We start from the raw sequence: 24,648 nt of genomic DNA, 5'->3' as shown, positions 1-24,648 counted from the left end.
CGCAGTTTATAGTATAACTGTAAAACAGTTGCCTTCAACGTAACATTTTAATAATTTGGAACATGTCTGGATGTCAGACGTCTGTCATAAATAAAATCTGAGAAATCAATCTTTCCCCCAGAACGTTTCTGGTCAGGAAAAAGGGAATGTGATTCTGACATACAATTCTAAGTGGTTTCTGGTGGACTGGACATACTAACTGAATGACATTTCGAATTATAGAGTATCTTTGGTACTAAATCAATTTCAATGATAAACTTTTATTGACAATGATTTAATTATAATTATATTAATAATAACTATAATAATTTTTAATAATTGGGGTTTAGCATCACATTTTAAGTTCTTTAAATCCTGTTACAAATTTAGTTTTTTTGAACAGCAAAGCTAAAATAGTTTTATACAGATTTATATATTTATTTAAAATGGCTGAACACAAAAATTTTCACTCTAAAAATCAAAATATTCTTTAATCTTTCATTTTTATGAGCAGCCCTTTTAATTTTTAAGTTTATATTTATTTTGGGGAAAAAAGGAAAATAAAATCATTGAAAAAAAACTCCAGTTAATTATATTGCTTAAATTTGAGCTTCGCTTTTGTGTGTGATTTTAAATTACAGTCAAATTGTTTGATTTTGTAATTTCTGATTTTAATTTTAAAATATTTAACCACAACAGCTTTGAAAAATTAAAATTTTTATTATGTAGATTGTAGAATGAAAAAAACATTAACAATTAAGGAAATAAAATATGGATGGAATATATTGAAATTTTCCCCAATAATTTACAATCATATAATTAATTAATTAAATTTTTATTTATACTGTAACTTTTTATCATCATTATAAACATAACTTTGGACTAAAAATGCAAACATTTAGGTATGACTTCTATTTTATCATTTTGTTCAACAATTCTAGAAATTGGTAAACAAAAATTCTAAAACATAACATAAATCAAAAAGACAAATAATTTTTATTAGAGAAATTTTAATCATTAAACAAAATTTACTTTAATTTTAAGTGATTTTAACAAAAATGCATTAATGAACATTCTTTTACCATTATTTATCCTATTCAAATGCAGAGAAAAAAATATTTTATTTTCTTATTTTATTTGATATTTAAAGGATAGGGGGAACTAGAGGTAATAAGTGAGACAAAATCATAAAAAAAATACTTAAAATTAAAATTTCTGGGTTAAAAACATTTAAGAAAAACCTTTAAAAACTTACATTATTGCATTTAGAGCATTTTTGATTTCTTGACTTAAGTAAAATATTTCCATAAGTAAGTCTAATCTAGAACAGTAAATGTATTTGTATAATATTTATACCTTCTTTAAAATTCATCTAAGCAACTTTTTTAGATTTTTTGTATTGTTATAATTTAGAATGCTAGGTAAAGATGAAAGTTATTGTTATTGTGTAAAAACTTCATTGATTAAGTAGTAAATATTTAACCTTTAATTTCATTTATTCAGTAATTTTGATTTAATATGAAATGGGATTAAAATTCATATTTTCAGCAATGAATCAAATACACAACTACAAAACTTTCTAAAGTATATTATTATATTTTATTATTACATAATATATTTTGATAAAATTACTATCTTTGTTTGATTCTAAATTCTTGTGATCTGAGGATGTCAAGGCTAGACTCTCTAGACTCTGACTCCACAAACTCTACCCCTGTAAATAGAACATATATTATATCTGAGGATGTCAAGACTAGACTCTCTAGACTCTGACTCCAAAAACTTTACCCCTCTAAATAATACATATATTATATCTGAGGATGTCAAGACTAGACTCTCTAGACTCTGACTCCAAAAACTTTACCCCTGTAAATAGAACATATGTTATATCTAAGGATGTCAAGACTAGACTCTCTAGACTCTGACTCCACAAACTCTACCCCTGTAAATAGAACATATGTTATATCTGAGGATGTCAAGACTAGACTTTCTAGACTCTGACTTCACAAAATCTTTCCCTGTAAATAAAGCAGTCAAGTTTAGGTAAATTTTAAATAATTATTTATGTTTTTATTCTAGAATTTGATGTTATCTCAGGTTTGGGGCTTCTCTTTACTTTAAATTTTTGTCACCCTGCTTAAAGTTTAAACCATAATTTTACTAAGCAATTTTAAGTATTGAGCTAAGAAGTGTTGAAGTTTAAATGCAGAAATGTTTGGATATACTGTGAAAAGTTTAAGCATTAAACTTACATAAACACACACTCTAAATACCAGCACTCTCTTTATACAATACACAACAAATTGTCGTAAGCCAAACCATTTTTTAATAAAAAATCTTATTGAATTGTTTCCATTTAATTACTTAAATATCAAGAAACACTCCAAATTAGAAAGAAAATTATAGAAGATTCAAAAGTTAAAGAAATAAAAAGTAATGCTTTAATCCAATAAGATGGACAAATTATATATATAAGGGTGCGCCACATATCCTCGGACATTTTCTAAATTGTAAACAAATGAACATAAAATCGTCAATTTTAAAGATTTTATTAAATTTTAAAAACTGGGAAGCAAACTAGGTTTATGACTATTAGATTATTGATTAAAATCGCCGCCAGCATCAATCATCGCCTTTACCCGCCTCCTCAACCGCCGGCAGGCCCAGGTTAAAATGTACCTGTCCAAGATGGCGAAGTTCTCCTTGATAGTGGCAATGAGGGAAGCTCAAATTTAAGCAATATAATTAACTGGAGTTTTTTTTCAATGATTTTATTTTCCTTTTTTCCCCAAAATAAATATAAACTTAAAAATTAAAAGGGCTGCTCATAAAAATGAAAGATTAAAGAATATTTTGATTTTTAGAGTGAAAATTTTTGTGTTCAGCCATTTTAAATAAATATATAAATCTGTATAAAACTATTTTAGCTTTGCTGTTCAAAAAAACTAAATTTGTAACAGGATTTAAAGAACTTAAAATGTGATGCTAAACCCCAATTATTAAAAATTATTATAGTTATTATTAATATAATTATAATTAAATCATTGTCAATAAAAGTTTATCATTGAAATTGATTTAGTACCAAAGATACTATATAATTCGAAAAGTCATTCTGTCAGTATGTCCAGTCCACCAGAAACTAGGGGCTGTTATTGAGCCAATTAATTCCATTTGAAATTGCCGAAAATTAAATATTTTTATGGCATAGATAAGCGTGTAGAAGGGGGGAGTCTACACCCCTTTTGAATGAAATGAGATTTAGGAGGGCATACATTATCCTTTTTTTTCATTATCTATGAATAACACACCTCTGACAAAACCCTGTGTTTGCCCCTGTATATAGCGCAGTTTTAATAATAATAATATGATTACTACAGTTGATATATTAACAACATTAAAGTCAAACAGGGCAACTATGTTATTTAAAATCTTTCAAAACTCAACTTAAGATTTTTTTTAAAATTCTATTCTTGTTTTATTTTACAGCGTTGAGGAGAAAGATTTTTGCAAATTTCAAGAAGCTTTAAAGTCAAATTACTTTAGTTGAAGAAAATCCAGGGATGAAGAGGACAATGGACTGTAAATATTGTGCTATAAGTTTTAAACTGTTCTGCCATTTTTTGACTTAAAAATTTCAAGGAGCAAATTAAATTTTTATTGTTTATTAACAATAAAGGTATCACAACTTTTTCGCTAATAATTTGAATGAACATTCTGTATATGGGGTAATTTTATTTTACATAATTGGGGGGGTTCATTAATCTATCGTCAACTATCCCATCCCTTGAGATCCCTGAGAACATTTCAAATATCTAAATATAGATATTTGATTCATCTTTACAGCAAAGGTCAACTTTTGTACTGGATCAAATCATCTCTGTACCAAGGGTCTGTCTGTCTGTAACGGCTTTCCATCAGACTTTCGTGTGAGTCACGTGACTCGTATTTTACCTGGGACGGTGTATATATGCTGGTCATCAGCAAGGTCAAGCAGCCCACGCGACAGGTCACTGAAGAACCTGAAAGAAAAGATGATTAAAAGTTTTTTTAAATAATTTTCTGGAGAGGAAGGGTAATGGAGCATAATTTAACTGCTTACAAAAATGATTTTAAAAAAACTATTATTAAATTATCCTTCCAACCCATTTTGATAAACAGCAACTTTTATCCATTATTTAATTATAAAGGGCTATAGATATACAGTGTGAGTCATAAAATTGTTAAAGACAGTTAGAATTATTTAAAATTTTGATTACTTAGCTAAAAGTAAAAGCGAAAAGATTTTTTTTTATAGAAGCAATATTTTTTCTGTGCCATCCTGTATTTGAATATTTATTATTATACATTAAAGTATAATATTTCAAAGACCAAAATGGAATTGCAAAAGTTTAAAACAAGGTGTCACATTTCCTGTGTTTTTTTACAGGGTTAAAGATATAAGGCTATATAATATTAAAGTTTAAGTTACATGAAAAAAATTGAAAAACGTTTAAATTCGTTAATGATTGACTAAAATTAATACGATACGACACATGATTTTTTGTTATGAACCAGAATCAGCTCTAATCCAGCAAATATTGATAGGAAATTAATTTACCTGTGCCTCAAGGCTTGATCAGCACCTATCCTCTTATTTGCCCTGGGTTGTAGTAGAAGATTGCCCAGGGACTCGGCGAAGGGGATCTCCATCAGACGCGGCCACACGTGACCCAACCTCTGCGGCTGAAATTAAAATAATAATATAAAAATTAGCAGCACATATTTATTTATATTTAACACTAAAAATCTACAAAAGTTATACAACAACATCCAACTTTCTAAATAAATGACCTTCTTCTGCATGGTAAGAAATTGCGTCTGTTTCAATTTATGAACGAGCTAGATTCGAGATTCGAACCCATGTACCACGGTATTTTACTTCACTCAGGGTAAAATGAGGAGGGTAAAATGAAGGGTTTCATAGATTTAATGGGGGTAATCACTCCTCTACTCGCACCCTTAGACGTCTATGAGTACGCTTTTACTTTTTACCAGCAGTATTTAAAATTTGTGAACTGTTTAAAATATTAACATTTGACAACTGATTTTGGAGGGTAACATTTTGTGTCTAATATTTCTACTGTCAAAAGCATTTGATTAATTGATAAGTCAATGACAGAAAAAAATATTTAAATTTTTAGAAACGCGACAGAAAGAAATTTCGGGAAAATAAAAGCGAAAATTTGTTTTACATTATCAAGGATAAAAATATAAAAAAACGTGATAAAATTGTTAAATCATTAATACTAATAAAAGTAATTTTTTTTAAATATTACAATTAACATTAATAAATTTTGTACAATTTTATTATAGAAAAGATTCTCTTTTTATCAATCATTTTAAACGAAACATATCAAAAGAAATAATTAAAATTTTTGTTTAGAAGATATTATATAATATCAATTCTATCGTTTATTTCCCTATCTCTGTATCCCTATGAAAACTGGGACAAATCTATGTATGGCAGCCTTCATAATTCATTGACTCCATCAATTTTTATTAACAAAACATTCATTTCAGAGCAAAAAGCTTAAAACAAGAAAATAAACTTCCAAAGATGTAAAGCCAAGATTTATGTATATAATATCTAATTATGAATTTAAGTCAGGAGGGAGGAGACATTGAAGTGAAAATTATACTTGTAAGTTTTATAAACACTTTCTCTCATTCGTTGGCTTACAAACTTTGGGTACTTTATTTAATTCTTTATGGTTGGCTCAAACTCTATTTCTAATATTCTATCTATAAAAGAGGTTTTTTTGATATAAAAAAAACATTGTGAATATACAATAATTAAACGTTCATTGTTCTTTCCCTAAAGATTATTTTGGATTATTAAATCGCGATCTCTAATATAAGAGATTGATAAATTTCCATAGTCAGTGAAAGAGAAACTTCATAACTTTTAATCATTTGTAATGTTTTCTAGTGCGTATTCTAAATCAGGGATTTAATGGATAAGACAATTGTTGATAAATTCATGTAACCTTTAATTATTCAAGCAAAATCCCCCATTATGTTGATTAAAATTATTCTGGTAGAACAGCTTTGAAACTTTTACATGTTATTTTGTATAATCCAATCATTTTTTTGTATTAACATCAAATGTTTAAGCCTGGACGTTTTTAAGGTCTCTATATTAGATCTTTTCATGAAAATACCCTTTTTCGAATTTCAATCTTCTGCTAACCTAAAAAGTTACTTTAGGGGCCTAGAAATATATGTACAAAATTTCAGCTCTCTATCTCTACTGGCGACCTAGCGCCAGGCATGTAAAATATCAACAGATAACGGTAGCACGGCGGTTTTAACAATATCTCAGTAATGTGCAGGTTTTCAGCTCTTCTGCATATTTCAATTTAAACACATAAGGCCAAAGATATTATATCCAAAAAAATCTTTTGTCAAAGTCTACTCTAGACCTAGCGCCAGTCAGTTTTCTAAAATCATGCATTTTATACCTGTGAAAAATGAAATCGCCAGCGCTAGGTGTAGAGTAGACTTTGACAAAAGATTTTTGGGATATCATATCTTAGGCCTTATGTGTTTAAGTTGAAATATGCAGAACACCTAAATTCACCTTCCAAGCCATTCTCTAAGCATTTTAATTTTTTTTTTTGAAATAACGGGATTTCAAAACTTCCTTTTGAAAAGGCCTAAAAAATATCTTTTTTTGTCCCATTTTTCACTGTATATAGTTACAACTTATTAAGATATTATTCTCAGTTAAAAAAAAATTGGCGCTTCCAGCACCAAAATTGGCAAAAACAGGCAGTTAAACTTCTGACCCCTATCTAACCCCCTGACAGACCCCCCTCTATCTCGGCTCCTGTTACAGATAGAGACGTAAAACTTTTTTCTGGTTGTTCATGTGTATTTTTAGAGAATTGCTTTTTCTGGTCATAGCTGTCAGACCGCTCCTTATCCGCTTTTTAGCGGCCAGTCGCTAAATATTAAAACAGCTGTAGAGCGGCCAATTTTAAAGCTAAGAAAACCAAATTTTATGACAAACTATTATTTTTTATAATAAAAAAATACCTTTTCTGAACATCGCCAAAAAACAACAAATAACGGAAACCGCCAATTTTGGCGGTAAAACGGCGGTTGGCAGGGCTAAATAATATTTTTATCTGTTTATAGTTACAATTTATTAAGGTATTATTCTCAGTTAAAAAAAAAATTGGCGCTTCCAGCACCCAAACCGGCAAAAACAGGCAGTTAAACTTCTGTATCGCTACATAACCCCATAACAGACCCCCCTCCATCTCGGCTCCTGTTACAGATAGAGACGTAAAACTTTTTTCTGTTGGTTCAGATTTTTAGAGAAAATTACTTTTTCTAGTCATAGCGGTCAGACTGCTCCTTATCCGCTTTATAGCAGCCAGCCGCTAAATATTAAAAAAGCTGTAGAGCGGCCAATTTTAAAGCTAGGAAAACCAAATTTTATGACGAGCAATTATTTTTCATAGCAAAAAAAAATGCTTTTTCTGACCATCGCCAAAAAACGACAAATAACGGAAACCGCCAATTTCGGCGGTAAAACGGCAGTTGGCGGCGCTAGTTTTATCTGTTTATGATCACAATAAAGACTACATACAAAAATTGGCTGGTCTAGAGCTGTTTAGAATTCCGCTACTAGCAGCTTAAAAACGGCAAAACTGCAGGTAGGAAATAAAAAATCAGTTAAAAATCGGTCAAGGAGTGGCCAAACGGTCATGGCCTTACTATTCACGGAAGTTTATTATTACTCAAGAATTAATATATATTTATCAAAAAATTTAATTGATTTGAAGCTTACATGGACTGCCGCCACTGGCTGCGGTCAGCTGGAAACAACAGCTGATTTAAAAAAAAAATTTAATATGTCATGTAGGCATGTAAGATAAGCTTAATTTTACAATTTTAAGTCTATGAGTAAAAAAATAAATACACTGGAGCCATTCAAAGTTATTTGAAGACTAGGAGGATTATATCCTGCTGGATCATACCTGAACACCTAATTTTCATCTTATTTTTTACTAAGGTTGATTAAATATTACAAAAGTAATTACAAGAGAGTTGTCCTTACTTCTGATCTTAGAGCTTTGTCTTTATGGATGTTGTCATCCTATTTTTTGTCTGTATTTAATCACTTATTAATGTTGTCATCATTGTCATATTATTTGATAAAAATATCAATGCTTTACAAATAAAATTTATAGAGTAGATCATCTTGATGTTTTTAATAATTAGATTTGTATATTTTGATTTTGTTGTTAACCCTTTGTAGACAAATTGATAATATTTCTAAATGTTATTTTTTTTTAATTTAATTTTAAAAAAAACTTTACAATACCTCTTTTGGCGATGCCCCTAGAGGCTAGGGGCGAAGATGACAGAATATTTAATCGTACTTAAATAAATGAATATAAACCTCATTATTAGTTGGTACTATTTACATGATTCAAATAAATTTTTTTAGGGAAGGTAATTAAGGGGGGGTAGTTAACAACCAAAACAGAATTCAGGGGGGTAGAAAAATTTCCGGCGCGCTTCGCGTGCCATTTAAAGATTTAATGTAATTTACATAAACTTTCAATTATGTCTTCCCATGATATAAATTATGTAAATGAGAAATTTAAACAACTGTGATTTTTTTTCAGATCAAAATGTAAATTATGATGTTAATATTTTATAGTAAAAGGGTTTTTTCCTTAATTTGAATCTAAAAGTCTAATACTACTTTCTATAAATACTAGCGGATAGACATCGTTCTACATTGTATTATAGATATACTAGCGGCTTTGCCCCTAGCCTCTAGGGGCTTTGCCCCAAAAGGTTTAATCAAGAGGTGTTATTTAGATTTATAAAGAAAGAGTAAAAAAAATTGGGGGGGGGAGTCGGGGAAGTCGAACTTTCCTTTTTTGATTTCAGTTTTAAAAAGAAATTTTTTTAGGGGGGTATTTTTCATTTTTTTTTGGGAGGGGGGGTTGGGGGTGTCCCACCTCCCAAGTATATAGCTTAAAACCATCCCAGGACCAGTAGGTATATTCCCTGAAGAGTAGAGCCCAATCGGTTTAGTGGTTACTGAGATCTTAAGCTTCAGACAGACAGACATCGTACTACTTTGTATTATAGATGTATATGTGTTTTATGGTACGTTATTGTACATTATTTTTTCAAAAATTGTACGTTATTGTGTTCATTGTAATTTTTTTTAGTACGTTATTTTCAATATTAATATCAAAAATGCGGTGGTCGCCCTGAATTTGGTTTTCCTAGCTTTAAAATTGGCCGCTCTACAGCTTTTTTAATATTTAGCGACTGGCTGCTAAAAAGCGGATAAGGAGCAGTCTGACCGCTATAACTAGAAAAAGTAATTTTCTCTAAAAATACACATGAACCAACAGAAAAAAGTTTTACGTCTCTATCTGTAACAGGAGCCGAGATAGAGGGGGGTCTGTTATGGGGTTAAGTAGGGATACAGAAGTTTAACTGCCTGTTTTTGCCGGTTTGGGTGCTGGAAGCGCCAATTTTTTTAAACTGAGAATAATATCTTAATAAGTTGTAACTATAAACAGATAAAAATATTATTTAGCGCCGCCAACTGCCGTTTTACCGCCAAAATTGGCGGTTTCCGTTATTTGTCGTTTTTCGGCGATGGTAAAAAAAGGTATTTTTTTATCATAAAAAATAATAGTTTGTCATAAAATTTGGTTTTCTTAGCTTTAAAATTGGCCGTTTTACCGCCAAAATTGGGGGTTTCCGTTATTTGTCATTTTTCGGCGATGGTCAAAAAAGGTATTTTTTTATTATAAAAAATAATAGTTTGTCATAAAATTTGGTTTTTTTAGCTTTAAAATTGGCCGCTCTACAGCTGTTTTATTATTTAGCGGCTGGACGCTAAAAAGCGGATAAGGAGCGGTCTGACTGCTATGACTAGAAAAAGTAATTCTCTAAAAATACACATGAACAACCAGAAAAAAGTTTTATGTCTCTATCTGTAACAGGAGCCGAGATAGAGGGGGGGTCTGTCAGGGGGTTAAGTAGGGGTTCAGAAGTTTAACTGCCTGGTTTTGCCGGTTTTGGTGCTGGAAGCGCCATTTTTTTTTAACTGAGAATAATATCTTAATAAGTTGTAACTATATACAGTGAAAAAAGGGACAAAAAAAGATATTTTTTAGGCCTTTTCAAAAGGCAGTTTTGAAATCCCGTTATTTCAAAAAAAAAATTACAATGCTTAGAGAATGGCTTGGAAGGTGAATTTAGGTGTTCTGCATATTTCAACTTAAACACATAAGGCCTAAGATATGATATCCCAAAAATCTTTTGTCAAAGTCTACTCTACACCTAGCGCTGGCGATTTCATTTTTCACAGGTATAAAATGCATGATTTTAGAAAACTGACTGGCGCTAGGTCTAGAGTAGACTTTGACAAAAGATTTTTTGGATATAATATCTTTGGCCTTATGTGTTTAAATTGAAATATGCAGAAGAGCTGAAAACCTGCACATTACTGAGATATTGTTAAAACCGCCGTGCTACCGTTATCTGTTGATATTTTACATGCCTGGCGCTAGGTCGCCAGTAGAGATAGAGAGCTGAAATTTTGTACATATATTTCTAGGCCCCTAAAGTAACTTTTTAGGTTAGCAGAAGATTGAAATTCGAAAAAGGGTATTTTCATGAAAAGATCTACTCTATATAAGGGGCACTTAAGTGAATGTGGCTAAGTTGACACTTCCTATTCCATTTTAGTTTTAAAAAGGAACAGGTGGGGAGGGGATTTTTATCCAGGGGTGATTTACAGGGTAATTTGATAAAGGAACCCTCACACAAAACTTCCATGGACCTATAAAAGCAACGAGAACCATATTAGTTCAGAGGTTATTGGGATCTTAAGGAACAGTAACTCTAACATACATACAGACATTCATCCTTTTAATTTTAAATAAGGAAATATATTTCTTTTCCCTGCATAAATGCATACAAAATTATGGGTTTTATAAAAGTGTAATTACATTTTCAATAACTTAATTGATGTGGAAGACCATTTGTAAAACCACAAGAGGTTTTCAACTCAAGGTTGGATTAGTATTGTTATTGCTTTTCAAAAATAAATCAGATTCGTATACGTACTATAAAAAAAAACTGTTCTGACCCGTACTGAAATAATGTGTATCGTAGAATTCTATAGAGATGATCTAAGAAAAATAAACTAGTTTTTTTTAACTTACTTTAGTTTATAAGAAAACAAGGATGACAACATCCATAAGTAGCGAAGCTCAAAAATTTTGAGTGGATATTGGGAAAAAATTTACTATAGAGCAGTGTCATACATTAATCATTGACTTGATAAAATAGGGAAATCACAAAACCTTTAAAATCACAAAAACTTAAAAATCTAGGAAACGGTCTAGCACCGCAATTAATAGACAAATCTTAATTAAACTTCATGGAAATATGTAGAATAAAAGCATATTAAATCCCTAATAATTTCAGCCGTCAATTCTGAATAGGAATAGAGAAAATCACGAAAACCTTAAAATCTAGGAATCGATCTAGCACCCAAATTAATAGATAAATCTTATTAAAACTTGGTGAAAAAATGTAGAATGTAAAATTAATTAATCGATCCATGAAAATTTCAGCGTTCTTTCTTAAAATGGAATGGAGATAACCACAAAAACTTTAACTCTAGCACCCCAAATAGCAGACAGGTGGACAAAACAATGTATAGATTAGATGGGGATATATCATGTAGGAATCTTCACTAAAAATTTCAGCTGTCTATCTTGAATAAAGGCCGAGAAAATCACGGTTCCCCAATAGCGTTACGGACGGACAGACAAAGTGAATTATAGAGTAGCTTCGCTACTAAAAAATTTAATTTACCTTGTAATAACAAAGTTTATATGGTTTATAATTTGGTAAACTTGAGACACCCGGCCAAACATCTTCCGTGGGGGTTCCTGACACTCTAAAATATAAATTTCTGTTATCATAATGGTTTATAAACTGAGTAACCCGGTGTCTGACTTTCTAAAATCTCTTCTGATCCCTTTTCCCTGCATCACACCAAGCAAGTTCATTTCAATTCTATTTTTATTCTAGTGGATTTAAAGAGGAATAAAATTATTTCAAAAAGTAATTGATCTAACCCAGAAAAAAGTAAATACTCTAATTATTAAAAATATATGATTTGAACCCTGTACATTAAGTTAAAAGTTAGTTTGTAAAGGGAAACAAATATTACCTGAAAATTTTATCTAATTGATCGAAAACATCTCTGACACCAGGAAAACAGGGATAACCATTCAACATTTCTATCAGAATACATCCAGCACCCCACATATCTACAATACAGATACATAATTGATGTCTTATTAGATATCTAATTATTATTTCTATCAGAATACATCCAGCACCCCACATATCTACAATACAGATACATAATTGATGTCTTATTAGATATCTAATTATTATTTCTATCAGAATACATCCAGCACCACACATATCTACAATATAGATAGATAATTGATATCTTATTAGATATCTAATTATTATTTCTATCAGAATACATCCAGCACCCCACATATCTACAATACAGATACATAATTGATATCTTATTAGATATCTAATTATTATTTCTATCAGAATACATCCAGCACCCCACATATCTACAATATAGATAGATAATTGTTATCTTATTAGATATCTAATTATTATTTCTATCAGAATACATCCGGCACCACACATATCTACAATATAGATAGATAATTGATATCTTATTAGATATCTAATTATCATTTCTATCAGAATACATCCAGCACTACACATATCTACAATATAGATAGATTATTGATATCTTATTAGATATCTAGTTATTGTTTATTTGACTTATTTGTATTATTGTACTTAAAAACTTGAAATTCAATCTAAAATATACAGACAGGGTTGGGAAATCAAAGCTTTTGTGAACACGCATTATAAAACGCAATGAATGAAAGTTAAAATCAATTATAGACAATAAAATATATTTATATTTTATGTAAAGCTGCAATATATTGTGTTTACATAAAGTAAAATATTTACAAATCAAATTGATTATATTTGTCACTTTTATGATGTGATTATTTGCACTTAGACGTGTTATAGATAATTTCCTTTATTTTTAAAAAGCTAAGAGACCTCTTTTCGGACCACTTTCCACAAAATCAATTAGGATTTTAAATCTATAATGTTAATGTGAAATAGAATATCAATACTTGTATACAGGTTCATGTTTTGAAATTGGTCTTTTTGGACACATAGCATTAGAAAGTTTAAACTTTAAATAATATCTGTTAATTCAACATGAAATTTTGAACCATCAATAATCTGTAACCAATAGTATCTTTAAATTCTCTTTATGAAAGCTGAAAGAATGTTAATTATATTTGATGGAAGGGAGAAAATACGAATCATATTAGTTTTATCGAAAATTGTTTACTCCCCTCTGGAAAAAACCTTGCAAAAGTGTGCAATTCTAATTGTGTAGATGCACTTAATGAGCTGATTAGCTTTTTGCCACTATAGTTCTTCTATTCTTATTATATTGAACAGAATTAAACAGAAATGTAGTTCCTTTTTATATAGTTAGAATGATAGCAGATGATTTAAAATTAAAAATACACCAACTTTTGCTTTATAAGATAACTAAACCGGTCATATTGGAATACAATCTCATTTGAACGCCAAATCTGTTTATTATCAAACAACTAACCCTTTCATTGCACGATCTTTACCCCGAAGTCCTAACTGTGGAATGTGCCTGTATTGGAGCAAAACCTTCTTTACTTTTGATATCTCGTGTTCTACTTTTAACGTCTCTAAAGTGTTTAATACTTAGACATGATTATTTTAAATAAATTGTAAAAAAAACTCACCGAGACTTGTTGTATAATTTGTTGAACCTAAGAGAACATCTGGTGGACGATACCTGAAACAAGATTAGTCATAATCAAATCTGATGCAATTTAAAAAAATTTAACAGAGACCAGATTTTTTTAGAACATTTCTTAAATTAAGCCAGGCCAAACTTCATTTTATTTTAAAAATCAAAGATGAAAAAGAGTTCAACGTAGAAAGGTTGAGTTGGTTCTAGAAACCCAAAGACCAAGACAATCAATAAAAATATTTTAGATCCATTGCCCCACCCCTATTTGCAAAGAGTCTGGATATAATTAATAATATATCCATGTTCTGAACTCAGTGTTAATGATCTTGTAAAATGAACAACTAATTTACATTAAACTTAATTAATCAAAATATTTCCCCCTGAAAACATTAATAATGATTATGTAATTTAATGGAATAGTTGCGTCGACAGCTATTTCATATTAATTGAAATATTAAAGATATTTTTTTCAATAAAACAAAAAAATTATAAATCAATGGGTGCTTTTACTCAAACCTAGTTCTTAGCCACTGACATTCCAACCCCTCCTTCATCTTAAACATATTTTTTCCGAAACATGTTCCAGCAAATGCGGGAGTATTATGCCTTCGAGGATCATTTGACCTTTACTTGACATAACCTAACCTTAAACATGCCTCATATTATATTTCAAAAATTCTTTTGTGGTACATATGCGTTTTTGTGGAAAACTGCCAATTCCTTGCTTTGCACATTTGAATTTAGCCCAGGGACACAATCAAAGCAAAAAAGCTCAGGTTACTTATTGAAATATTGAAAATATCAAATTATTTAAATTTTCATTAATAGTGCCATAATATACCAAAAATTATTTATATATCTATATGTATTCCAAATTTATATAAGGTCCAATGAAAACATGTTAACATAGAAAACATAAATAAAGAAAACACTCACAGAGAGAGAGAATAAAATTACAGAAAATAAAAATATTTCACTGTTCTTTAACACTTTTAAGTAAGATTTAAAGTTTATCATAAGTTTGTTATAAATCATCTTATTAGCCAATAATGGTTTGAAAAATTAAAATATCAAATTTAAAAAAAAAGATCTTTTATAAAACCCCTCAATGTTCCAGAACACATAGAAGAATAACACACTTTGAGTATAATTTTAATTTATGGTCTAATATCCCCTCCCCCCCCCCCTGCAGAACACAAAAAAAACAACACAACATAAAAAAATATTTTGATAATGTAATATTGATGAAAATCTCCATCTCATTAATACCCGTACATCAATTAAGGTCTCTTGGGGAATAGAAAAGCTATTTCCAATGTGGATAGATGGATGAATTGATAGATAGATGGATAGATATCAGAATAAAAATATTTTTTACAAGGTTTGTATTAAATGATGATGTTTGAATTATAAAAATAGAAGATTAATTGAAGTACAGCACAACTTTTCTATAACTAACGCATGACATAACTGTTCGTCGACTGTAACTTAAAAAGATGAAACAGTAATTATTTAACCAGGGATTTTAAAGTATAAGACAATGGAAGATTAATTGATATACATTCCCAAGGATGATAACTAAAAATTCTATATATTAGAATAATTGTTAGAAAAGTTTGTTTAGATCCAACTAATCAAAATTTAAAGAAATAACCTAAGTTTTTTAATTAACAAATGAAATATCCAATATAAAACCGTGGGTACCGGTGTATTTTACAGGTACCCCCCCCCCCCCCACCCCCGACTTTTATAAAGAGAAAAGAATTAGTAATACTTTCATAATTACTTTGTTTTTTTCCAGAAATATTAGGAGAATGTAATGGTTTGCCTTTTCAGGGCTGTTTACTTCATTGGGACCTTAATAGATAAAGGACTTTACATTTTGCATAGATATTATAGAATTGTAAATATTAAAAAAAACTTGATTTTCAAGTCTTGATATTTTTAAAACTACCTAGTAGAAAATTGTTATTCTTTCAAATATATGCCCTATAGATGTAGCTTAAACTATTAAACAGAAAAAATATGCAGCTCAATTCAAGTTTAAATGCATTTTGTGCAACTACCCCTTTTAGACTTTACAATTTAAAATAAAATAATGACATTAAGCCATATTCGATGAAAAAAGCTCCTCTACTAAAAAGTTTTTAATTGTATTTAAAATCCTAAAGTTATTTCTACATTAAGAGAGTAGAAAAAAATATTTTATGATATTATTTCACATAACTAAACAAAATAAAAAATGAGCTAAATTATCCTAAGATTCTACATAAGAAAGAGTAAAGAAAAAAGAAAGAGCTCGAGTGAGAGTTTCTTTAAGAATTTCATGAAAAGAAGAAGAAACATGTTTTGCATTCAAATATCTCTCCATATATGTATAATCTACATAAATACCCATTGTTAAATTTTATTCAATAACAAACACGCATTTATCCAAAACAATAAAAAACGGAGATTTTAAAAAATAGGGGTCGGCAGATATTAGTTCAAGGATAATTCGTAGAAAAAAAATACTTTAGTTCAATGAATAGTAATAGATGGTGCATGATGAAAAAAGTTTATGTTTGCATAAGTACAGATATGGCAAAAAAATTAAAAATCACAACAATTTGCTTATTTAAATTAGTTTTGCGTTCTTTAAATATTAAAAACATACTCTATTAATTCTGCAAAGTTGCTTTTTACAGATGAAAATTTTGACTAAAAATTGTTTTTCTTCTAGTTCAATATTCTTCTATTCTCTGGTATGTAAATTGTATAGTTGTAAGAACTCGACAGTGACAAATCTTGGAGAAGTGAAAAATCCAGGTATTATACATTATTTACAGACCTACATGATTCACTTGCAACATTAGTCCAGCTTTTCTATTATGCTATAAAAGTTCAGTATGAAAAATTAAAAATATCTTTTTGCTGTAGAAATCTTGAAACTAAGTTAAATTGTTTATATTATTCAACTTAATATGTCATTTTGTTAACCACAAACAACTTTGTTTACTTAAACCTTTTTAAAAATATTAATCATTCTTTTACATTTTATGTTTTAAGTTTAACTTTTGTATGTGTAAAAGTGGGGCATAAATATATGAAAGTAACAAAATGTACTTACCATAAAGTCACAACTTCATGAGAGTAGGTGTGGCTTGGAACAGACTTGGCCCTGGCGAGGCCAAAATCCGCCAACTTCAACTCACCAGCCTCAGAAATCAGCAGGTTTTGCGGCTTCACATCTCTGCACGGTTTAACATTTCATTATACACATAAATAGGAAACACAAATAAGGCGAAATATCATTGTTCAGTTCCTTTTATATCCTAAACGTATTATTTTCGATTGGTAACAATGACAGAAACAGATTCAATACTTTTTGGCTTGATAATGATCATTTAAGCTCTAATAAATGACGGAGTGTACAGTATCCCATTTCCTCTTAAATGTTTTTTAATTTAAAAAAATAGCTTGAAATGTAAATGAACTATTTTCATAAAGAGAGATTATGAAGAAGATTATTTAATTTCTCCCTTTTATATTTTAATCAGCTTAAAATTGTTTTGAAAAGAAAAACATTAATGATATTCATTTAAAAATAATAAAAAGAATATTTATTTTATCTTTTCTATATTATTAATGAATTGGAAGGGGGCAATTTTGCCATCCCAAACAGAAGTGTGGAGTTGATAGTTGTCAAATTAGGGGAATATCTACCCAACTCCCTAAAAAAAAGTTAACTAGGATCCGGCAATTGTACTATTGTAAATTAGCACCTGTTATGTTAATCCTAGAAAATATTTTAATCATGTTATGTATTTTGGTGCATTTTATAATGTGAACTCTTCCAGTCTTACATTCTAACCCTTTTTAGTATGTACAAACAATTGCTAAAAATCCACAAAATGATATTTTTTGTTGGTAACATTGGCAGCCACCCAGATTTAACATAGACTCATGATGAACAAAAAAAACTGAGTGGGAATCTAAACTCAATTAGTTCATCTACTCAGCCACCTTTGATCTTCAATATATTCTTAATATACATTAGTATTATGCAGGAACACTGAAGTATTTTCAATCATTTTAATCAGGTATTATTAGCTAAACTTATTGGGTTTTATATCATTAAAGAGGAATTGGATTAAAGATACAAATTTCAAAAATCCTTTGAAAATATAAATTAACTAAATGGCTGAAAACTTGTGATTTATCAAAATAAAAAATATTAATCAAGAATTTCATAAAAAAAATGTGAATCTATAAGAATTTTTATCTCTTAAAAGCAAAAACTCTTTTGAATAAATGCATTTTTCTCTAAAACAGAGTTTAAAAATGTATAGGAAAAAATGTCATAAAAACTTGAAAGAATTTATGATTTTCCAAGTTTTGTGCTAGAAATATTTGAATAGTTAATAAACTGGCAAATTTATGTTGAATATGGAAATTTTAGTAGGTTTAGTCTTTATTTAAATAGGTTAATACTTTTAGTCAAATAGAGCAGATATATAGAATTCAAATAAAATCTAAAATCAGTTCTAAATAAATCTACTAAATATCAAAGAGTTTTTGAGAACAGTTGAAGGATTTCCTTAAAAATCAATTTATATAAATATGAAAAAAATTGAAAAATAAAATTCATAATAGTATAAATAGAGATTTCTTCTGATCCCTAGTATTTAATATTAAATATTAAGTAATTGAGAAAGAACTGAAGTAGACTAGTGAAGAGAGAATGTGTATATGAGTGTGTTGGAAAAATTAAGCAAGGGATGCAACAATTTGAAATAATAAAATTTATCTTTTTACTCCGCTTTCATTAGCTACCCAGTAATAAAATTTCTTTTTGTCTATAGTATTGGCTAGTGTAACATTAGAAGAAAACTACTATTACATGTATGAAAAAATTATTAAAAACATGGAAAGTATTTAACAAAATGTGTTGTCCAGTGATATTTTGTCCTATGTAACAGTGAGTTTGCTCTCATTCTAGGGAATATTAAGGGGATTAAGGTTAACAATTCTATACACACTGCCCCTATTTTCTCTTATCTCAATTCTATTTTTTCATAATTTTCACAATATGTCTGTCAATTTGTTCTTTCTTTATCTTTAATGTTACTTTATCTTGTAAATATATATTAATTATTAATTTCCTATAAAATCCCTTCTAACATGAAATAGAGATTTGCTACAATAAGTACACTTCTTCCAGACAAAATTATAAACAAAAATAATGATTTTTATTCATAATTTTAAAGAAAAAGTTTATCCTAAAAATTTATGTTATTTTCTTTAGGCTAGTATTTAGAATAATCTTAAGATCAAAAGATATTCTAATATCTTAAATTTTAATAATTATACATAAAGAAATAATTAACCAAAAAATGTAAAGAATATGACAGGGCCACCCTATTGACCAAGACCTCAAGCTGAGAAAATGTCCATCATTTTCAGGTTCACTTCACAATTTTAGTTCTGTTCTCAAGTACTCCAGAGAAAAAGGTCACTTAGACCAGAGTGGCAGAGGGATGCTCAGGTAGGTAGGGGATATTGGACTGTAAATTGTCAAGGTACCCCAAGTTTTATAAACATACTCTCTTAAATTTGGCTTAAAACTTTAGAGTACTTTCATCATACCTTGATTGGTTTGTGTTAACAATCAGTATCAACTTTTCAACCAATAGTTTTGTTTGATATCATTGGGGATATACATCAACTTACTGTTCATCGTCTTATCCATTATATCCCTGGGTTGAAGGGAGATTCTAGATTTGGCATCACATTGGGATACAACAGGGAATAAAAAGTTTACAAAATGAAAATCAATTGACAACTTATGTTACATCTTTTATTGTTCTCAACAGAACCTAGATAAAAAGCAAAAGCAATTTCATTAATTTAAGTTTTCTTTATCTAAAAATAAATTCTATATATACGTCTTTTAACTTTGAAATAATCTCAATAGTTTATCATGAATTAGCATAAAATACTTACATAAAGTTCTCTAAATGTACATTTCTTGATTGTTCAAAACTTAACCTTCTGACGTCTTTCAGAGTATTGGGAAAAGAAATATATACTAATCAATTGACAATTCCCGTTTGGTTCACAAAATTCAAACAAGTTTTTCCTGTTTAAACAAAGATTTGCATGATTAATCTTTTACAGGAACAAATATGAGAATTTAAAACTCAAATAATGTATATGAGTTAAAAACTTGATGCCTTCAATGTTTATCCTATTTTTTTCCTTGAAAGTTTTCTGTTCCTGTTACATTCAATTTATGATATAGTTCTTTTTAAGATACAAACAAAGTCTTTTTTTTGAAATAAATTGGCATTGATCATTGATTGAAACTGTGCAAATTACAAAAAAGAGCATCATTTTCAAGTGAAAAAGTATCTAAAAGCAAATAATTGATAGAATTGAACCAAAAAATTTCTTATAGAAAACAAGAACAATTGTCTCCAAGAGAAAGAAATCAAATCACATCAAATTAAATAGATAACAAAAGATTAACTCAAATAAGTGAAAGGAGAGTTTATTCTTCAAAGAATCCTCAATTCATAACTTAACTTCAAATTTTCAAAAAGCTGACATTAAAACTCTATTGTTATGCGTTGTGTTTACTAATCCCCAAGAGCTTTTTTTAACAACTATTTTATCAGTACTTAGAGTAGCTTTGCTTGTAAAACCCAATTTGAAGCTAAACAATGGTGAAATTGTTGGAAACACAAACAAACACAAACATATATAACACCACTCATTGTAATGAGATAAAAGCTGAAATATTGTACTAAATGTAATAGGATGGAATTATCCATTATTCTTTGTGATTACCCGGGGGGGATAATATCTTTTCTTCTTCTTAACAGAGTATGAAACATGAAAAACAAGATTACATGAAATTTTGTTTTGTCAATGTTTCTAAATAAAAGAGTTCTTATACAAATTATGATTACAAAAAAAATTTATTAGAAATGATAGTTATTTTCACTTTAAAAAATATAGTATAGGATAAAAAATATTAAAATTGACAAAAAATTACCATTGTAAGGAATGACTTTCCATTTATATTAGCTAAAAGACTTTATAAATTACATTTTATAATTACTTTGAGCTGTCCTGTAAGATATCTTTATATCCCGCAGTGGTCAGGTTAATATGTACAGAGATGAATATATTTTAAGCTTATCTTCCATGTTTAATCTAATTTATGAAAGTCATTTTCTTTTTAATATCTTGAAAGTCATGCTAACATTATATTCCAAATTTGTTCCAACATTATTTTGGAATTACAAAGAACATTTTGAACTAAAAAGAAAGTATTTCAGAGGAAAAGTTTCAGAAAATTCTTTGGTTTTAAAGACAGCTATGGTAATTTTTTTATTTTTCTAAAAGTACAAAATACAAACTTACATATGACTAAAACAGATTAAATTCGAGAAAAAAAACTTACTTTAAATTAACATTAGATTCCAAATAGACCAATATTTCTTAATGTGTCATTATGACAAAGTTGGTAGATTAATCTAATGGCATTAAATACAGAACAATCCGCCAAAACTAAAACTTATAGAGTTGCTATGCAATTAAGATGTGTCCCATCCCATGATGAAGTATGTGCACATTAGATCCTTTATAATACCAAATATATGCACACAAATTGCACACATATAGAGGAAGAAAAAAAAAGAGAGAGATAGAGAAAGAGAGAAAGATAATTTTAACATAGGCAAAAGTTATGGATGAAAAATAAATGATTGGAAGCTGTTTGAGCAATGCCCGAAAAGTAAAGTAAACTCGAATAAGTGTACAATATGTTAAGCAAAAGATAAATAAAAAATACCTTAAAAAGATACCTAAACCTTTTTCTATGAAAAATATGGAAGTAAAAGTGTGGTATTCGGCAACCGTGAGCCATGTCTATGGCACCCCTGATCTGGGGTTCGGTGGAGGGTCAATGGCCCTCCCCCGAGTCCTGGGGAAGGGGTCTAGTGACCCCCTCCCCACGCTTAGAATTAATGATTTGAATCTGTCATGTTTATTATGGCTAACTGTATTCTTAATTCTCCCCCACCCTTTCCAGGGATGGGGGAATCATTATTGCCCAAACTGACCATTGTACATATATTATTTATGCTTTTATGTTATGATTATTTATTCCTATCCATGTAATTATTGTTTGTTGTATATAACGCCAGTATATCTTAAGCCTTCAATAAAGTGACAACTAAAAGTAGATGTTGATCATTATCTAGTGAAAGCTAGAGAAGCGTAGCTTCTCTATAGTAAGGTGTCCACGTCTGTCACACTGCCGTAATCTAATTGAACTCCGGTGTCTGCCATTGATCCTCGGCGGATACCACAACTTTGGTGACAGCTGTGTGAGATTACGGCGAACCACAAGTGTAGAGCAGACGCGCATCTGAGGCTAAGGTACTCCCAGCAGTGAATCTGGCAAAACTGACGCAAGCAACCTGAATTACCCACCCTGGACAGCAAAGTTTAACTCTGCATCCGGCAGTTGTGGAAGCAAAACAGCGAAATCTGACGAATAACCGCGAGCAGCGCTGATATCTAACGGAGAATTGAGCGCCAAAAGGGCTGAAACAGGCCTGCGGACCGGCTGAAACAAGCCAAATACGTGTAGACGGCTGAAAATAGGCCAACTTTACTGCAAGAAATAGCAGGATCCGAACCAGTGGCGCTAGCAGGACGGGACATTCCCTGCCGCCGATAGGCTGAAACATGCCACATAGCTGCAAGCTGCGAGCTAACATACGGGTGTAGTGCACCAGAACAGAGAAAAACTACGTCAACCCCGAGTATCCTGAGAAGCTACAACGCAGCCACCCATCTAGAAGACAGATATTATATCACATTTGCAGGGATTACCACCCCAATGTGATGACCAAACAATAGATTTATGAGCAAAGCTTGGCAAACAAATTGTTGTGTTGTGATAAATCTAAGAATAGAACAGGCTTGGATTACTGTTTATTGTGATAACAGCTAAAAATAGAACAGAGTTGGTCAACAAATCTGTTATGTAATTGTGATAAGGACAGCAATAAAAGTTAGATGTAATATAATCAAAACAATTTCAAGCCCACAGCACAATAACAAATACACCCTTTATTCCAAGGGAAGGGGAGGGGGCCCCTTTCCATTTGAAGACAAATACAATCAGGGTTGTATAACAGATAAGCCTGAGATTAAGAAGCAGAGGCCCCATTACACCAACACACAGTTACCCCCTCCCTCACAGTGGGAACGGACGGAGTTACCCCCGTCCCCTCACGCGCTTCCCCCTTCCTACCCACACTAGGCCAAGTCCGTCTGTAGTGTGGAGCTAGCGATCGGATATACAGAGCGCCACTCACGGGTAGCGCAACAAAGTGCGGAAAACATCATAAATCCAACGGACGAAACGGACCAATGAGGGAGCGAGCTGAGGGGTGAGAGCGCGTTTTCCCCGTGTGCGCGGATTTGACGGCGCGAACGCGCGTTACAAGGACAGAAGATTCCACGTACACACACACACACACACACACACACCTTCACACCAGAGCAGAGCTACTCCATAGCATCTAACAGGGGTATTTTTAGCAAATAAAGAATTGCAAGTTTCTTTCCTCCTAGCTCTAGTGTGATAAGGGAAAACCCAATCAGTTCCTGACAGCAGTTCAGACCCTCAACATCTATCTACCTCAACATCTATCTACCTCAACATCTAACCATTGATAAGTACAGCTAAGTTATACCTTTGCAACTAAAACTCCCAACCTAGTGATACAAACAGTGTTGGCTGTTAGGCTAGGAAGCCTCAAGTGACAACCCATTCATTGTATTCCTGTATAACTTTGCGCCCGCCGTTTCACCGTTGACCCAATGGACCAGCATCAAGTCCCAGGAGGTGACCAAGCCCCAGGATGGCTCCAGGATGACCCTCAGCCGGCACCAGCCGAGTACCGCAAGCTGATGTTGAGCAATCTGCCGGAGTATAGAGGGCCGCCCAAGCAGTCCTGGTCGGCACATATCCGCCGACTGGAAATGTCATGGGCGGCTTACCGCGTGCCACCTCATGATTCCCTCAACCGCCGCAACGCCCTACTACTGTCATTGGTAGGGCAAGCGGCGGAAATGGCGTCCCATCTGTTTGGCGAGGCAGGCCAAGCCTTGACCTACGAGCAGGTCAAGACCGAGTGTGAATTGTTATTTCGTCCTGCTTTTGAGTCCCAAACGCTTAAACAAGCGTTTAGGGACTACAAGCAACACTCGACAGAACCTATACAGGCGTACATATCAACAAAGTGCGCCTTGTATAGGGACGCCTACAATCATGAGGATCTTGAATTGTTGGTGGACGAATTAAACCGTGGAATTCGTAACGCCAATGTAAAACGCCTCATGATGAACCATGAAATTGCGAGTGTACCTGAGTACACTCGCAAGGCCATGTTCACCGTGACCATGGTTACTAAGCAACTGAAGGAGGGTGTGTGCTTAGTGGACTCGACCGACGGGCTGACTGGATCTGCCTGCATCCAGTTGCCCCAATATGACGAGTCGGAGCCAATGGAGATTGGCTCCTTGGCTCCGGGTCTCCACCAGATGGGGAAGGTCGCTCCAGATGACAAGGTTCCAGGCCGCTGCTACCGCTGCCAGGGGAGAGGCCACCGAGCTCGAGACTGTCCAACGCCTATGGAAGTTAGCCT

The 24,648-nt window shown here is 31.3% G+C and overlaps 1 protein-coding gene across 3 annotated transcripts in view; it reads right to left on the bottom strand.

Moving 5' to 3' along the window:
• Nucleotides 1-244: 244 nt before the first annotated feature.
• Nucleotides 245-24,648, bottom strand: part of Eip63E (cyclin dependent kinase Eip63E) — a 74,009-nt gene continuing 49,605 nt past the window's right edge. For 2 of the 3 annotated variants that reach the window (XM_080174438.1, XM_080174454.1), the window contains exons 12-18: nucleotides 17,046-17,171; nucleotides 13,926-13,978; nucleotides 12,254-12,353; nucleotides 11,893-11,977; nucleotides 4,577-4,701; nucleotides 3,931-3,998; nucleotides 1,803-1,921 (exon numbers count right to left, since the gene is read on the bottom strand). In XM_080174438.1, coding sequence (XP_080030564.1) covers nucleotides 1,818-1,921; nucleotides 3,931-3,998; nucleotides 4,577-4,701; nucleotides 11,893-11,977; nucleotides 12,254-12,353; nucleotides 13,926-13,978; nucleotides 17,046-17,171 — 661 coding nt within the window. In that variant the 3' untranslated portion in view covers nucleotides 1,803-1,817. Of the gene's footprint in view, nucleotides 1,694-1,802; nucleotides 1,922-3,930; nucleotides 3,999-4,576; nucleotides 4,702-11,892; nucleotides 11,978-12,253; nucleotides 12,354-13,925; nucleotides 13,979-17,045; nucleotides 17,172-24,648 lie in introns of those variants that run through there. The other variant, XM_080174445.1, reaches the window with a different exon arrangement.

This window comes from Acartia tonsa, chromosome 1, assembly GCF_053477335.1.
Source record: "Acartia tonsa isolate MP-2025a chromosome 1, ASM5347733v1, whole genome shotgun sequence".
Lineage (NCBI taxonomy): Eukaryota > Metazoa > Arthropoda > Copepoda > Calanoida > Acartiidae > Acartia > Acartia tonsa.
Note: the sequence above shows the minus strand (reverse complement) of the source record. Positions and strands in the feature narration are given on the sequence as shown.